We start from the raw sequence: 18,185 nt of genomic DNA on the forward strand, positions 1-18,185 counted from the left end.
AATGTCATACTAAAGTTTTTTTTACATCACACTGATGTGATCGGCCATAGTGGACCTGGAGTCCCAGTCATCCGTTAATATGTTACAGTACGGAATGAGCTTTCTCAGTGCTTGACCTTTGACCTCAGGGTCACGATCCAGTGGATTAAAGCGCAGGTCCAGTGTTAGTCGCTGAACTGGCCTGTATGTTTCCAGCAGCTGTGCAAACTCCAGAAGTTCAGCAGGAAGAATGAAATTTGAGCTGTATGAAAGGAGACATTATGGTTATTGTGTGAACACATGTATGAAAGATGCATGCAACAAAACCAATATTACCTAAGGTCTAATGTTGTGATTTTGCTGGGACTGCATCCTGAGAATAATTTGGCAACTTCTATGGCACTCGTTGCTGGAAGAAGAAAAACAAGTCATATTTACCCCATTAGTTCAAAGAACACAAAATTACGTGTTCTTTGACATATTTCTCAACATATTTCAGTATATTGCTCACACAAAGCTACACAATCCTTTAGGAATCATTCTAATATGCTGATTTGCTGCTCAAAATATCTAAATATTTTTGATTATCAATGTTGAAAGCATATTTTGTGGGATACTTTTTGTTCTTTAGGATTCTGATGAATATAAAGTTCAAAGGAACAGCACTTATTTAAAATAGTAACATTATAAATGTCTTGACTCACTTTGGACCAACTTAATGCCCCCTTTGTGATTAAAAGCATACATTAAAAATATCACTGACCAATCAATTATTGTACGGAGCGAGTTCAGTCTTACCCAGTCGATTCTGGGCCAACATTAGGCTCTGGAGGGACGAGATCCCTTTCAGTGCTTCTACAAACGGCACCAGGAAGTCCTCCTTTACAGTACACTTATCCAGCAGCCTACAGTCTTTCAAGGACAGCTCTGAGATTCAAACAATAATACAAACATCAGCCATTCATTTAAGGGACTAGGCTATTTTTTTTTTTTTACATGTAACGCTTTACCTTCTAACTCAGAATTTTCTAGAAAATGAAGAATATCCTGGTGATAGTCAGCTAGGGTTATGTCTTCCAGCTTTAATACCTTGAGTAATGGATTAGATCCTATGAGGGGGAAAAAGAGACATGGATCATGCTAACATGAATCAATTGTTTGTAAAAAAACATTTTTTTAACAATACAACTAAAATATTTCATTTATTACAATTACAATCAAACAAAATAAGTGGATTGTATTAGGTAAGGGAACCATTCATCCCTTATTAAACCGCTATGATGTTCTCTTCATTAGCTCAGAACTACATTTGCTTGTTTGTGGAAGAAAAAAATTCTTAATTGTACTGAATGTGCACTTGTAGTGTATTTAAAATCATATAGTTTTTGTTTTTACAGGAATATACTTTATCAATGAAATGAAAGACCACTTATGTGTACATTCATGTTTTTTTGTTTTTAAGTTTTACTTTAAAGCATTAAATTAAATAAACTAAGCATGAAACAATTTACAACTAAATGTACTTTATAGAAGTGCACTTATCTTAATGTGTTGGCTAACATACTAAAGCACACATAAAGTACTTGATCATAATTTGAACTAGTGTTACTTAATATAAGGTAAGTTTCAACACCTCTGTTCAGCATTGGTTCATCTTTGTTAACGTTGTTAAAAATCTAGTTCATGTTAGTTCACAGTACAGATTAACTAACAAGATTTTGTGCAGTCCATTATTAGTTAACTAATGAACCTTATTGTAAAGTGTTACCAATTATATTAAAGTATTTTAGTTTACCATAAATGCTTACATGCAGTGCCATATTTCAAAGACAATATAAATAATTATGAAATTATAGCCTGACGTGGTCATACTCAATTCTAGTCAGAATATGAGTCTGAAACTGCTCCATTGGGCTGTGATTATGGGGCGTGTTTCAACCCAACCAGGAAAGACATCAATTGGATAGAGCTACAACCAATCAGAGCAACGAAGGGACGCATAACGTTACTTGTCAAATGTCAACAGAGCTCAACTGCACTGTGGTGCCAAGTCCGCGTTTTTTCCGCGGGTTCTTTTCTATGTCTGCGGGTTGAAGCGACTGTTATGTGATATATAGACCCTGGAGTGCCAAATTTAGCAGGCAACCTTGCCAAAATAACACACATTTTACCCCCCAAACGCCATTTTTTCACCAGAGAACCCCCCTAGTTGTTGCGATTTCCCCCCTGAGAAATTGTGAAGGTGAATGCATATACAAACAAGCTCTCCGTTTAGGATTCAAACAAATATAACCCAAGCCCCTTTGATGACGCGGATGATTACGTTACTGTTTATCATCTGTCCGTCATCGTCTAAAGCCCGCCCTGATGATTTCATTGGTCCGAACAGTTTCTGTTCGGGGATAATCCCTCCTCTATGGAGCAGGCCAGACTGAATTGCCCGACCTAAAAAATTTGTGGGCGGGGCTAAGTTCGGCTGGCATCCAGGCTAATGAAATTACATATAAAATTGTACTTAAATCCTACTTCAGTTGGTCAAAACAAATCACTCATAGGTTCAACTGATTGCATTTAATATGAATTTAAATGTTAATTTAATATGAATCTTACTGACAGTGAAAATACTTCTAAAGAAGTTAGATTAATCTTAAATTTAAAATCAAAAGTTGTATCTGTCAATATTATTTAACGGACCTCAGCTGACAAACTAGCAATTAACGGTTGTATTTTTATTAAGTAATGTTAACAAAGATGAATAAATACTGTAACAAATGATTTGCTCATTGTTACTTAATGCATTATCTAATGTTAAGGAATAGGAGGACCTATTTCTTATGTGCTATTTAAACAATAATACACTTTCATTTAATTGCAGTTATTGTCTGAAAACATTACACTCAGTTCTCAGTTAAGTATATTCTTTGAACATGTTTCTGTAACGGGTAGTCTTTTTTAAAAGTATAATAGTTCATAATGGTGACAAAAAGACGTTGCGGTCTTGTGCTAAAGCAGAAGTACCTGTTAATGTGTGAAAAAACTGTGGTGACAGACGGATTCCTGTCATATGAAGGCTGCTGAGTCTGGGAGTCCACGTCAGCGCCGGCAGGAAACACTTGACTATCACTGGACCAGTGGATTTGACTGACAGCTTTTCCAGGCAGAGCTCTGTGAATAACAGACAAAAACATTATTATCAATCCAAAAACTATAACGTTATTCATGAAGGATTACAAGCAGTTAAGAGTGATGACACTGTCAGTGTTATTTTAGCATACAAGGGATATTTATTTAGTTTTATAAATATTTTGAATAAATTATTTTCAATTTATTTTAATTTTCAAAAGTTTTAGTAATTTTTTGTTGTTGTCATTTTTAATAATATATATATATATATATATATATATATATATATATATATATATATATATATACACACACATTTGGTTTTTTTTCTTGACTTTTAATTATTTAAGTACATCAAGTTGAACTAAATAAAAATCAGAATGGTGTCTAACTGAAACTAACTGAAATAAAATAATTTTTTTTAAAAAGTTTTAATTTCCGTTAGCGTTTATTTTAAGTAACAAAATTGTATTTTTAAGGTTTTAGTTAACCACAATAACCCTGCACTGTTTCAGCACATGCTCAGTAAAAAGCAATCTTACAATTCTTACAACTTTTGTGAGAAATTCACACACACACACACACACACACACACACACACACACACACACACACACACACACACACACACACACACACACACACACACACACACACACACACACACACACACACACACACACACACACACACACACACACACACACACACACACACACACACACACACACACACACACACACACACACACACACACACAGAGAATTGGCTTTGTTTGAGTCAGGAAATCATCACCTTTGTTTTGAGTGGAATGTGGCTGCTGCCTCTGTGTGTTTCTGTCGGCAGGTGGGCAGATCTCCAGAGAAAGGTTCAGTAGGGTCGGACATGCTCTCAGCACGCTGATCAAGTGTTTGTGACCGCAAATGTGACTTAGACTGAGATCTGTGAGAGAGCAGCCGGGGTTCAGGAACAACCGTCTGAGAGACTCCACCAACACGGACATCTCCTCCTCATGAATGAGCCCTGCACACACAAACACACATCCACTGCTTCACTTCACAACATCCTGCATTCAGAGGTGTCTGTATTAGGGCTGGGCTAGAGATTACTTGCTTGCATGCATGTGTGTGTCTGTCTGTGTACAGTACGGTCAAAAGCTCAGAAACAAAGAAGGTTTTTTTTTTAAATGTTTTTGAAACTAAAATCTTAAATCTCAGTAAGTCTGCATTTCTTTGATCACAAATACAGTAAAACAGTAATAATGTTCAACATTATTACAATTGCACTGGTTTCTGTTCTAATATTGTAAAATGTAAATCATTCCTGAGCTCAAAGCTGAATTTTCAGCATCATTACTCCAGTCTTCAGTGTCACATGATCCTTCAGAAATCATTCTCATATGATGATTTACTGCTCAAGAAACATTTTTGATTTTTACCAATATTGAAAACATTGATTTTTGTGCACAACATGATAGAAATATGTCAAGTCTTTGATGAAAATAAAGTAAAAACAGCATTTATTTGAATTTGAAATCTATTGTCTTTACTGTCACTTTTGAAATAGTTAATAAATCCTTGCTGAATAAAATAATTATTTTCTTAAAGAAAAAACCTTATATAAATGTTTGAGCCACAGTGTATATATCTCCAAAAATTCCCACCCTTTTAGGAAAAACTAGAGATCATATTTAGTTGTCAGCACATACTTACAGTCACTATGAAGATGAAGTGTGTGAAGACACAGCCATGTAGGCAGGATGTGTGACACCGTGGTCAGGATTTCACATTTGGACACTTCAAAATCGAGCGAGTGGATCTGACCTTCAGGGCAGTGGTCAGCAGGGCTGCTAAAGGACAAAAACTCGCTGCACAAAACCTCTGGATTTTCCTCCACGTCTAAAGCGAGACGTTTGGCTGCAGGTTCCTCCAGCTCTCCATCGTCTACTACTGAACGATGGCCATCAGCGTGGGACGTCTCTGGTGTGGTGGACACTGATAACCCACCCTGAGGACCCCTGCGCCTGGACATGAGCCAGCTCAGAAAAGACGAATCTGGATTTCTTCTCAGAACCACTTCTCTGACAGACCCGTGGTCCAGGAGCCGGTGGAGAATGAACAAGACATATTTCCGTCCGTGTTTGAATAGAGCATTCGCATCCAGTAATCTGAGGGACGTCACTCCCTTTTCTAGGGTGCTCAGTATGTGCTGCAGGTCCCCGGATGCGAGCCTGCGGATGTTTTTGATTGACGTGTGGAGAGAGAGGACTCTGACGTGCTTTACGGTCATGGAGAGAATGGAGGAATCGCTGAGGTTGGAAAGGTACGATCCTCCTCGTCTGACCTGGGTGAACATGACCAGGTGAAAGAGCCTTTCCAAACATCGCTGCTTCCAGTCCTGATTGGACGGTGTCGGTGCGGACTGAAAAAAATAGTGAATCAGATTTCAGGTTTAGTGCATTTGTTCACAACATGGGTCTCATGGGGACCAAGGTTGAACAAAATAAAACACAAAATATACAAAATATATGGGGGGGGTGAAACACTCAGTTCACACTTGTCATGTTTGGTTCAATTAAAACGAACCCTGGTGCGGTTGCTCGGTTAGTACGGTTCATTTGAACATATGTGAACACTGCCATCCGAACCCTGGTGCGCACCAAACAAGCGGACCGAGACCGCTAAAAAGATGGGTCTCGCTCGGTCCGCTTCCAAACGAACTCTGGTGCGGTTCGATTGATATATGAACGCAACACGGACCAAAGACATGTAAACGGACCAAAAACCGGACGTAATGTCACAAGATGCCACGCATAATGCAGCTGATTTGACGACGCGGAAAGATCGGTGTATCCAAAATGAGTAACTTTAACATTAGAGGGCAAACGTGGAGCAACGAGGAAGTGCCTAATCAATATTTGGTCAGACGAGCATGTTTCAAAAATGCTAGAAAAAACACACAAAAAGCATACCTGGTTCTTCTCATCAAAGTTCCTGTGTTTCCCATTATTAGCAGGTGCAGACGACAGCGGCCGTCTCTGTTCTGCACAACGGAGGAAATCCTGCTGCTGTTTTGAATGTTTTGAACATTTTATGAGCTCTTCATGAGTTCTCAGCGGGTAAAAATAATGCCACATGTACACGCATAAAATGATCGCGTTTAATCCAGCACACAGCGTTGTTTTGAACATTTCATGAGCTCTTCATGAGTTCTCTGGTAAGAAATAATGCCAAATGTGTTACACGCATAAAATGATCGCGTTTAATCCAGCACACAGCGTTGTTTTGAACATTTCATGAGCTCTTCATGAGTTCTCTGGTAAGAAATAATGCCAAATGTGTTACACGCATAAAATGATCGCGTTTAATCCAGCACACAGCGTTGTTTTGAACATTTCATGAGCTCTTCATGAGTTCTCTGGTAAGAAATAATGCCAAATGTGTTACACGCATAAAATGATCGCGTTTAATCCAGCACACAGCGTTGTTTTGAACATTTCATGAGCTCTTCATGAGTTCTCTGGTAAGAAATAATGCCAAATGTGTTACACGCATAAAATGATCGCGTTTAATCCAGCACACAGCGTTGTTTTGAACATTTCATGAGCTCTTCATGAGTTCTCTGGTAAAAAATAATACCATGTACACGCATAAAATGCCCGCGCGTGTAATCCAGCACACAGCATTGTTTTGAATGTTCGGTAAACGAGCTCCTACGTCATATAAACCGACCAATCAGGTTGTGAGCATCTCCCTGTGCCTTTGGTTCGGTAACTTTAGGTTCGCTGTTAAAAATGCCCGTGTGAACGCTAAGCGGACCAGGACTATTATGTTTGTTTTTGTTTTTTGGTCCGAACCAAACGAACCGAACTACAAGTGTGAACGCACCCTCAGTTTCAGTCAATCTTGAGTACCTATAGAGTAGTATTGCATCCTTCATATCTCCGAAAAATCTTTAGTTTTATTATATTTATACAAGAAATATGGGCTGTACCGAGCCTTTCCGGAAAAAAACGAGTGCCTGGAGGCGTATCGTGTGAGCGGAACTAAAGAATGACTAATGCGCACAAAGCGGTGACGTCCTCAAGCGTGGAGAAACTCATGGCTATCGATCTCAGCTAATAGATATATGATCCAGAATCATTCGGAGGCTGAAATAAATTGATCAGGAGAAACAGCAACAGCAGGACGTCCGTCTCTATGTACTGTATTTAGTGGCCTGTCAACATTTCTGTGTCTTTGCTCGCAGTTTATGAGGACATGATTCGGTTTATGGACTATTGTATGAGACTAAACCTTAGCAGTAGCAAGCAAAACGGTTTTGCACGTCAGAGTCAGACTAGTGTAACGTTATACAGAGAACAACAATGCAGTAACCGTTAGCGCATTTGAATGACGAAGCACGCGATCGTGTCGTTTACTGATGTTTACTCATGTGACGATAGCCAACAGCAGAGACATTTGAAGCAGTTTTACTCGCCGGCTGCTTCCAAAGAAGGACCGAACCTTTATCATTGGGACCGCTCCATCAAAAACACACTTCTTTGGTATGATTTGGGGAAGTCCTGTGACAGTGGCCGTGGAAATCCACTTTGCGACGCAACTGAAGCGATGTTCTGAAGCTTCCCGTCATTTCTGCATTCAGATTGGTTCAAATGCAGCACTGCCTTCCCGGAATGCTATAGGAATAGTGGAGCTTGGCGCGAAGTGTTTATGGGCGTGCATTTCCTCTCTCGCGCAAGTCACATGCGCACGCACCCTACCGGGAGAAGAGCCTGTACGGCCCATACAAGGACCTTCCGCTCTTATTAACGTCAAGCCGACCCATACTCGAAAAAAACTCTCTGAAACTTGTGAGAAACCGGAAGGAGTATTTTTGACACAGAAATACTCCATCAAACGTCCAACATTAGTTTTTGAAACTTTGTCTATGTTTAGGATGGGAATCCAAGTCTTTTACAGTGTAAAAAGCTCAGTATGCATGAAACAGCATTTCACAACCCCTTTAACTTAAATTGCTCTGATGAGAACAAGTTATTTTTTACATCTATTGCTTTGAACTGCATACAAGGTAATTAGCCTTTATATTCTTCCACTCATACAGGACTGCCCTGTTGAGAATGGAAAAGCTGAAGTATTATAATCTATAACCTTTTAATATTTTGCTAATATATATATATATATATATATATATATATATATATATATATATATATATATATATATATATATATATATATATATATATATATATATATATATATAAAATTGTGTAACCAGCCTTTTTATCTTTTGTTTAAATACATTTTTATTGTTATAAAGACAAAGTACTGTTCTGTTTTTTACTTCAGCTTATAAAGACAGTTCTATAAGAATAGAAAGAGCATTATAATGCATCTTACAATGCGACAGTCAACTAACCAACCGGAAGAGAATCTGCTGAAAGGGTCAGCATGAATTCATTCAAAGGGTTGTTGACTGATTATTGATTTTGCATTGTTCATTAAAGGGTAGAAGGTCATTCACCTAGATTACTGGTATAAATTAAACAAGCTAGTGTACGTTAAGACCTAATTCTGACCTGACAGCACAAGGCTACTTAGTTGCAATTATTATTATTGTATTCAGGAGCTGAGGTAAATACCAGATCTCACCACATAGTAAAAAATATTATAATACAATGTTTAATGGCCATATAAGTTATACTTATAAAGAACTTGACATCACACATGATGACATGATGTTATGATCATATGACGAACAAACCTTCGCTCTCCAGCGCCACGTCTGATCCAGATCTCTCCATATTGTTGCCCAAATTACAGATGTGGAGACTCCTGAAATGAGCATCATTAAATCAACACCATTAACACCCATTTACCACATTATATGCACATTACACACTCACACATGTCCGATCTTGTTGAGGAAATAAGCTTATCTATAATATAAGCTTGTTTCCTCAATTTAGGCCCCCCAAAATTAGTCCCCATGAGTCAGTGCATTCAGGATGAAGTCCCGAACAGGAAGGGAAAAAACAGGTTTGTTTACACACACACACACATCCATCAGATGCTGTATATTTATATGTATGCATGAATGAATATACACAATTTGTACCTTTAGTGGCGGCAGCAGCTTCAATCCTGTCCAGATAGTAAATGTTTAGATGTGGCAGTAAGTCTTTCAGGAGAGAGACAGGCAGATCTAGCACAAGAAAAATAGAAAGAATATAAATGTCAAACTGTTCACTCCTTTAAATTACATTTTAGGTCTTGATTATGGATTGACAAGAAAATAACTTTTCTCACTCAAAACCTTTCTCTCTAACACATCGATGTTTTGAGCAACTTTCACGATGCACATCTGCACCAGCGAGCTTCCATCTGAAAGTCCCATTTTTACACAAGAGCGTTTTCTCACAACGGAGCGCGTGCTCGAGGCATTTCAACTGTTGTGCTTCCGTCATGTGTTTCAGAAATAAAAATGTATTGGAAGGAAAATCGACTGATAAAATCCGTCAGGGGGCGCTCTGCGGCCCAGAAATAATTGAACTGCATTTTATCTTAGCCCCGTTTATTTGTAATATTTATACAATACAACGTATAATACTTTTATTTATATATTCCCGTCCCGTATATTTTATTTATTTAGTACCGTCAGTTAAAACAACTTTATTTCATGTTAAATTCCATTCTAGTTTCTCAAATTCTATGCAAAGAACGCACCAGTTGGCTCCAGAGATGGTTGGCTCGGCTTGCGCACGCAACTTCATCGACACTTAACTTCCGGGTACTGGTGTAACCAATAAAACATGCCGTATTAAACACTTTCTTTTACTGTCTATGATTAAACACGCGCTGCAGGACCTACCTGATTTTTTTTACTATGAGACTTCCACCATCAGCTGTTTTTTTCTGTTTAGAAAGCTTTTAACCGTTATGTGTTCGTCCCACCCACTAACAGGTGTCACGATGAGATCACCGGTCATAATGTTATGCCTGATCAGTGTATACATGGACACACATTTATTATATAAACACAAACCTTTATAATAGTCAATACTGAATGATCCCTCTTAATTTAAGCACCCACACAATAACATTATTAATCACTCTACGAATACACCAATTTATTTATAATGTTCTCTGATGCATGTTGATGCCTTTTTGCTGCTGCCCTTTTTATACTAAAACAAATTCCCAACAACCAAGTTAAGGCAATAAAGTATTACATACAGCATTTGTCTTTTGTTCTTTATTGTTTTCTGTTATTTGACATTATCAACAAACCCAAATTCTGTGTTAACATCACCTCTTCACTGGTCTTAACAACAGAGGACACTATTTCATGTGAGTAATGAAAAAAGAGCACAGTTATTAACACAGTCACAATTTGGACGATTTGATGAACCTATCGGTTACAAGGAATTGTTGAATCTGGGAAAAAAATCACATCTTATATAAATAACCAAGCACTGTATTTCTATAAGCAGTCATCCATTGATATACAGCTCCATTTATTTGATTGACTGGAAGACCTTGTGGGCCACCTGTAAAAACAAGAACAGAACAACAAGTTATAACAACAAATAAAGTTCACAAATTTTAACTTCATTCAAGAACAAAAATTATGTCAGACAAAAGTATATATAGATTATTTTAAGAATGTTCACTCACACACACACACACACACACACACACACACACACACAAAAGAGCAGCATACAGGTCAGCCATGACAAATAGGAGAGTAAGTAATGAGATTTAGCATATTTGTTAAAACTACTTCTTGAATGTAGGTGTGTGACTCTAATTTGCTTTCCCCAGCAGCTTGGCAAAGTCAAAGATTCTTTCTAAAATGCTTAAAACGTTAAATAATATATCAAGATGTAAAAATGTGACTATATGTATAGTTGATGGAAAAAATATGATTTGCGATATAAAGTTGTTTTATCCAAGGCTCAACTTGCTAGATTTATAAGGTATAATTCACCAAAAAATACAAATTCTGTCATCAAATACTCACTTTTTAAACTATAATCACTGACTTCCAGTAACGACCGCATGCGAGTCTAGTTCCGGCAGAAGTGCGACTGGTCTGCTGATTAGTCCAGTTATCCAATTACATTCTTTGCTGAGGCAAAGAGTTTTTATTTATTTGGTTTTATTTATTTACACCTCAAATGAGCGCATATACTTTTATGAGCGTTTTTAGAATTTATGCATATAGTTCCATCCAGCGTTTTTTTTATGCAATAACCCAAAATTAGGTGGGTGGAAACATAGCTAATGGTATCTAACAGCCACAAGAACACTTACACAGTGGTCGCGAGCGTGCAGGAAGTCAAAGAGCTCCTCCGTGCAATCTTCTGTCGTCTCTGAGCGGGAGCCGACCCGGGACTCACACGCCTCCAGCCGCTCGCGTGTGTGAACGCAATGCTCTGTCTGCTCACACTTCTCCCTCACAGCCTCTAGGGGGTCCTGCAGAACAAATACAAAACAATATTCTTCACCAAACTTGGTATGCATAGACTTCCAGGCACTATGAAGATGCACACCAAATTGTGCATACCATCCAGAGACAAGCCTAAAAGGTTAACTGATATAAGACAAAAACAATGTTCTGTATCTTGGGACTGCAATATCTAAAATTAATAGGATTTGGTAAACAAGGACACAAGAATAACGTAAGGAGACATTATGATAAGAGGGTGCTAGAACCTCAACATCCTCAAAGCTGCACAGCTGATTAAAGTTTATACAAACAGAATCCATATTCAAATGTGAATATTTTAGAAATGTTCTCCACACACATTATGGACAATCATAACTTCTGCTTACAATTGTATTTTCATTTAATTGGGGGGTGAAATGATGTGGATGTTTTCATGAGATACACTCAAGTAGTACTTTTTATTAGCCTGACAAGCCAGACACACATTTATATCATGCAAATAATCACTTCTCATTTTAAATGACTAATTGAATAACAGTAATAAAAATGTATTTCTCAAAGTGGCTCACAGTACACTGATTACTGAGAAACCTGATGTCTTGATAAAGGGCACAATAGTGAAAGTTTATGGAATGTCATCCATTAACCACTTCATATAGAACAAAGCAATTGGTAAACATTTGGATTGATTTGGCCATAATGAGGACTACAATATTGCTCAGATTATATAATGCACAAGATACATACCACCATGTCCTCTTCCTCTTCTTCTTCCTCCTCCTGAACACAAAGTATATTAGGTTACATAATACGTGGATATACATGAATAATAATTAAACAAAAACAATACATGATACCTGGGGTGAGTGTGTTTACACATACAAGACTAAAGTAAATCTCACATAACAGTTTACTCGGGAGAAGTATAAAAATAATATATGTACATAAGAATCAACCTATAGATCAGGCTCGGCCACATAATCCAGACCGTTTCGAAATAAAGCGGCTTGTTTAACGTTACTCCCCAAATTACATTTAAACCACTCAGCAAAATGCTATATGCTAATATACCTCGTCTGGCTCTCCGTTCATGATCATTTTGTCTTCGAAAACCATGATTTTAGCCAAGTTTTCCCTGAAGTGACCCTCTGTAGACTGGGATATGCGCCGATGGAGGACAGCGTGACACTTTCCGGAAGTTGTAAGTGCTTAAAGCATAAACGTTCAGGCAAAGCAGAGAGGCGTCCACCTCAGACAACTTCCGCTTCACCGCGTTTATCCACCTTGGCTGTAAATAAGCGTAATTCATGCCCTGCAACCACCAATATTTCTGTACAATTGTGTATTCGACACTAATATTGAAGTAAGTGAAGTTTTGGCGTGAGACGTACGTAATATATGACATATTTCCACATTTGAAATGTATACTACTAACATTGATATGAGTTATATCGTAAACGCTTTGCTGCCATCTGTTGGCTTGGAGAATAAACGTCATTTCAAGCAAAGAAATAACCAGTTAAACATAAAATGTGTTACCTATGCTCAAGGCTCTAACCATGTCTTAGTTGATGTCTTAGTTTATTGAAATGAACCATGTCTTGGTTTATTTAAAGGAATTACATTATTAAAGGATTCAAATGGATTTAGGGAAACAAAGAAAAATAAATAAGGACAATAAAAGTTCCGTAAATAATAACAAATAATATAATATGCAAATTATTTATTTTTTAAACATGACACTCACTCTTATTTTTGTCTGGAAAACATTTATTGTCACGTCAAATGCAGTTGATTTACATAAATAATGTCTTAATTTAAATTCAAAATGGTGAAAATTAAATAAAAAATGTCTAGTAGTTTGCATCGCTTGATATTACTATTGGTAGCAATGATTTTATTGTAAAACAGTTGTCAAATATTAAATGTTTAGTTAGTGTCGCGTTGGAATTCGCACTTACAGTAAGCCCCAACTTCTAATCTTAAAAATAAATAATAATAACATAAATTAGTGCTGGGCAGTCAATTAATTGTGATTAATCGTATCCTAAATAAAAGTTTATTTACATAATATAGCCTATGCGTGTGTACTGTGTATAAGTATTAGCCTATGCACACTCCTTCATTTAAGAAATATTTGCATGTATATAGCCTACTGTATATATTTATATAATTATATATAAATATTTTATAAATTAATTTAACATTTTTCTTAAATATATACATGCATGCGTGTGCATTTTTTTTCGGCTGTTCCCTTCAGGGGTCGCCACAGCGAATCATCTGCCTCCATCTGGTCCTATCCTCCGTATCCTCTTCTCTCAGACCGACTACCTTCATGTCCTCCTTCACTACATCCGTAAACCTCCTCTTTAGTCTTTCTCTTGACCTCCTGCCTGGCAGCTCTAACCTCAGCATCTTTTTACCAGTATAGTCACTCTCCCTCCTCTGAACATGTCCAAACCGTCTCAACCTGGCCTCTCTAACTTTGTCTCCAAAACATCTCACATGTGCTGTTCCTCTGATGTACTCATTCCTGATCCTATCCATCCTCGTCACTCCCAAAGAGAACCTCAACATCTTCAGCTCTGCTACCTCTAGCTCTTCCTCCTGTCTTCTCTCTCATTTGCACATTCTGTCTTGCTGCGACTAACCTTCATGCCTCTTTTCTCCAGAGCAAACCTCCACCTCTCTAGAATTTCCTACACCTGCTCTCACTACAGATCACAATGTCATCCACAAACATCCTAGTCCATGGAGCTTCCTGTCTGACCTCATCTGTCAGTCTGTTCATCACCACCGCAAACAAGAAGGGGCTCAGAGCCGATCCTTGATGCAGTCCCACCTTCACCGTGAAGTCCTCTGTCTCACCTACGGCACACCTTACCACTGTCCTACTGCTCTCATACATATCCTGTACCACTCTTACATACTTCTCTGCCACTCCAGACCTCCTCAATACCCCAGCGCCTCTCTTGGCACTCTGTCATATGCTTTCTCTAAATCTACAAAGACACAATGCTCCCTCTGACCCTCTCTGTACTTCTCCATTAACATTCTCAAAGCAAATAATGCATCTGTTGTGCTTTCTTGGCATGAAACCATAATGCTGCTCACAAATGCCCACTTCTCCGCTTAGCCTTGCTTCCACTACTCTTTCAAACCGATCACACATAAATGCGTATATTTACAGTCTTTCTATGCAATAAATCTGTTTTACATGTAAACATGCCTTCCACTGAAACAAATGGCCATTCTCCCTGTCAAGGACATAGACAGTAAAAGAAATGGACGGAGCGATCCCATTGCCTTCTACGGCGTTAAGTGATGTCAGTATAGGAGCACTCACTTCCTGATGGCTGAGTGAACTGCGCAGGCTCAGACTGAGCTTGACGACGTAGATGTGACGTGAGCCTCCTGTCTGACAGCTGTGAGTCTTCTAGTAGTTGTGGAAAGTTAAATCTGAAACGTTTTTTAAATATTTTCTCCCGTTGCTTTTGGCTCACTATGGGCTTCTCCCCATTCTTCCCCCTTGACTTTATCGGACTTTATGTCTCCACGTCCCCCCGACTGTCTCATAGACAGTAAAAGATTGCCTGCGAGCGTCTCCTCAGGTCTATACGGTAATTTCTCAACTGTGCGACAGAGTCGCGTTGGTTATGACGCAATCGTTAGCCTATTTTTACAAAAACAGCTTCTACGGGGCGATAGTGTAAGATACAAGGTAACGGAGCCTTTTATGCATTGTCATGTTTCTTTAGAAATAAACAATGGACAAATGGAGTCTTTAAACATCTCAGATGTAAAGTTATTCACTGTCAAAGTGACTCAAAAATGAATGGGAGTCAATGGGATGCTAACAGCAGGTGATGGCTTGGTTAGCAATTGCAGCCCCTAGGGGTGGAACGCTTTCGATTACCCCCTTGGTCAAGGATCCATTTGAGCGCAGCTTGTCTTCTTCTGGCTTTTTATGGCGGTTGGCAAACAAACAATAGGTGCATTCCCACCACCTACTGGACTGGAGTGTGGGCCATTGATGGATGTGGAACAACTTAAAAAAAAAAAAAAAGACATAACCTTTTAAATCCTATTAACAGATGTACCTTTCTTAAATAATCAATTAATGCATTGTATATATTATGATTATTCAATCCATTATTAAGCAGTGTTTTAGGTGTAAGATTGCCTATCCCCATTTCTCTTAATTCTTCCAACAGAATTACTTGTTAATTTTCATAAGCATTACCATATAAAGGTACATGTTCTACTGTTTCTGCTAATCCACATGAATTACAATTCCCAGACTCATGTTTACTCATTATATATTAGATGATAATTTAGAGCTGTATGCCCAAGGCCAAGTCTGGTAATAACTGTATCTTCTCTTCTACTGCCAAAATGATTCCTTTCACCCTCTACTTGATTTTGAATATTATAAAGATGTCTTCCTTTTCCCTCCTCATTCCAGTGTTCTTGCCATTTTTGCATTTCTATTCTAATTTTAGCCTTAACTTCATCTTTACTTATGGTATCTTGATTTCTATGTGTTCTAATTTCAGAGAATGTTTTGCAACATGATAAACTTCCTCATTCCCATCCACTCCCACATGTGCTGGCACCCACAAAAAGTTGTAATTCTGTTCAATATATTGCTTAACCGTTACATCCTTTGCCATTATGTAAATTAAAAAATCTGGGAGTAATTTTCGATTCTTACATTTGAACTTCATGTACGTAATACTGTTAAAGTTTCTTTCTTCCATCTCAGAAATATATCCAGATTACGGTCTATGCTGTCTTTTCCTGTAGCTGAAAAATTAATAAATACTCTGGTTTTCTCCAGAATTGATTACTGTAATGCCTTGTTAGCAGGTGCATCAAAATCTATTTTGCACAAGCTTCAATGGGTACAAAATTCTGCTGCACGTATTCTGACTAGGACAAGACATAGAGATCATATAAAACCTATTTTAGAGACCTTGCACTGGCTACCGGTGAAGTTTCGTGTTGATTTTAAAATTCTTATGCTGACATACAAGGCATTAAATGGACTTGCTCCTCAATATCTTTCTGAGCTTTTAACACCTTACATTCCGACACGTAATCTACGCTCGGCCGACGCTGGTCTTTTAGTTGTTCCGGTAACGCACCAAAAAAAAATGGGTGATAGGGCGTTCTCTTCAGTTGAATTCCTCTTCATGGAATTATCTACCTGCCAACATTAGAAATGTATTATTTTAAGGAAGCATTTGGGTGAAAGGGGATTTCCTGTGGTTGGTTAAGAGATGTATTTTATGAGTTTGCTATATGTCTTGGAGTTTTTGTTTATTTATTATTATTATTATTATTATTTTTTTTTATTTTTTTTATTTTTATATTGTGTTTACCATCCTTAATTTTACTAATGTGAAGTGCTCTGAGAATTTACTTTTAAAAGCGCTATATAAAATAAAGTTATTATTATTATTATTATTATTCGATTTTCATCATTAATCATTTCTTGCAATTTAAAATCAACTAATGGTAATGGGAATAGCCAGGGGGAAATGGGTGACACTACTACTGTAGGCCTCATTTCTTTATTTATTATTCCACATGATTTGGCTACTTCTTTTGCAATCCATCCAAAACTACCCAATTTGTCTGACTCATTTAATCGGATGAGTTTCATAATGTCCCTTTACCGAAATCAAGTAATTCAACATTAATTTTAATCTTCGCAAATCATGAGGAATGTCATTCATTTCTTCCTGTAAGGCAGGAATAGGAGAAGACAGCACCACAACATATACGTAAAGCCTGTGACTGTACTATTTCTATTTTGTGCAGCAAAGTTTTGGATGCAGTCCCATATGCTATACATCCATAATCTATTGCCGATCTAATTAAAGCACAATATATTCTTTTCAAAGAGTGACGTCTGGCACTGCAATCTACCCCAACTAAACATCTTAATATGTTTCAAACTTTCTTGCATTTATCAACAATTTTTTGCATGTGAATTGCAAAAGTCTACCATACTCCCAAATATCTTATCACATTCACTTGTTCTAATTGTTTACCATATAATTGTAATCTTATACTAGGACATTCTCTCTATTTTGAAAAACAAATTACCTGTGTTTTAGGCACAACGAAATCCCCATTTATCTGTCCACTTTCCACCTCACTAATTGCATTTTGCATACTTTTAACCACATGCTTAACATTTCTTCTTCTTTTCCATAGTGCTCCGTCATCAGCAAACAGACTTTTCAACTCCTGTACTAACCTGGGAAAATATATCATTAATCACATTAAATAGTATTGGACTACACACACTTCCTTGAGGGGTACCATTTTCAATATTATGTTTTGGAGTATGATGATCCTACACTGACTCGAATAGATCTGTTAAAAAGGAAACTATGTAACCAATTAAACTTTCTTCCACCAATACCTTTTATTCAGGGGTTGCCTAGAAACATTTAAAAAAAAAACAGCGCACTGCTCTTTTCTGAATGAAAAAACGCCAACCAAAAAAGGGAGAGCCTCACGTTTTCGAACTTGAAAAACGCGTTTTGTGATCGGTTCGCACAACTTCCTTATCAAATTGAGCTTTCCTGATGTCAGACTCTAAACTTAAAA

The 18,185-nt window shown here is 37.6% G+C and overlaps 2 protein-coding genes across 2 annotated transcripts; both read right to left on the bottom strand.

Moving 5' to 3' along the window:
• Positions 1-16: 16 nt before the first annotated feature.
• lrrc41 (leucine rich repeat containing 41) lies at positions 17-9,621 on the bottom strand. The gene is made up of 10 exons (XM_067458889.1): positions 9,413-9,621; positions 9,222-9,308; positions 8,868-8,938; positions 4,815-5,523; positions 3,898-4,125; positions 2,998-3,144; positions 990-1,088; positions 778-906; positions 316-388; positions 17-241 (listed from the first exon to the last, which is right to left on the bottom strand). Exons 1-10 carry the CDS (start codon positions 9,498-9,500, stop codon positions 22-24), a joined length of 1,851 nt encoding a protein of 616 aa, XP_067314990.1. The 5' UTR covers positions 9,501-9,621; the 3' UTR covers positions 17-21.
• A 722-nt stretch (positions 9,622-10,343) lies between these two features.
• On the bottom strand, positions 10,344-12,779 carry uqcrh (ubiquinol-cytochrome c reductase hinge protein). The gene is made up of 4 exons (XM_067458890.1): positions 12,630-12,779; positions 12,306-12,338; positions 11,423-11,584; positions 10,344-10,653 (listed from the first exon to the last, which is right to left on the bottom strand). Exons 1-4 carry the CDS (start codon positions 12,672-12,674, stop codon positions 10,621-10,623), a joined length of 273 nt encoding a protein of 90 aa, XP_067314991.1. The 5' UTR covers positions 12,675-12,779; the 3' UTR covers positions 10,344-10,620.
• Between the last annotated feature and the right edge of the window lie 5,406 nt (positions 12,780-18,185).

The sequence above is a fragment of the Pseudorasbora parva genome, chromosome 12 (assembly GCF_024679245.1).
Source record: "Pseudorasbora parva isolate DD20220531a chromosome 12, ASM2467924v1, whole genome shotgun sequence".
Lineage (NCBI taxonomy): Eukaryota > Metazoa > Chordata > Actinopteri > Cypriniformes > Gobionidae > Pseudorasbora > Pseudorasbora parva.

Bases quoted from the DNA above. Each gene is read 5' to 3' on its own strand.
- uqcrh (XM_067458890.1), bottom strand. From the start codon at position 12,674: ATGGTTTTCGAAGACAAAATGATCATGAACGGAGAGCCAGACGAG. The intron at 11,585-12,305 runs GTATGTATCTTG...TTTGTTCTGCAG, and splicing joins AAGAGGAAGAGGACATGGTG to GACCCCCTAGAGGCTGTGAG. The intron at 10,654-11,422 runs GTAAGTGTTCTT...TTGTTTTTACAG, and splicing joins TGCACGCTCGCGACCACTGT to GTGGCCCACAAGGTCTTCCA.
- lrrc41 (XM_067458889.1), bottom strand. From the start codon at position 9,500: ATGGGACTTTCAGATGGAAGCTCGCTGGTGCAGATGTGCATCGTGAAA. The intron at 9,309-9,412 runs GTGAGAAAAGTT...TTCTTGTGCTAG, and splicing joins GTTAGAGAGAAAGGTTTTGA to ATCTGCCTGTCTCTCTCCTG. The intron at 8,939-9,221 runs GTACAAATTGTG...TGCTCATTTCAG, and splicing joins AGCTGCTGCCGCCACTAAAG to GAGTCTCCACATCTGTAATT.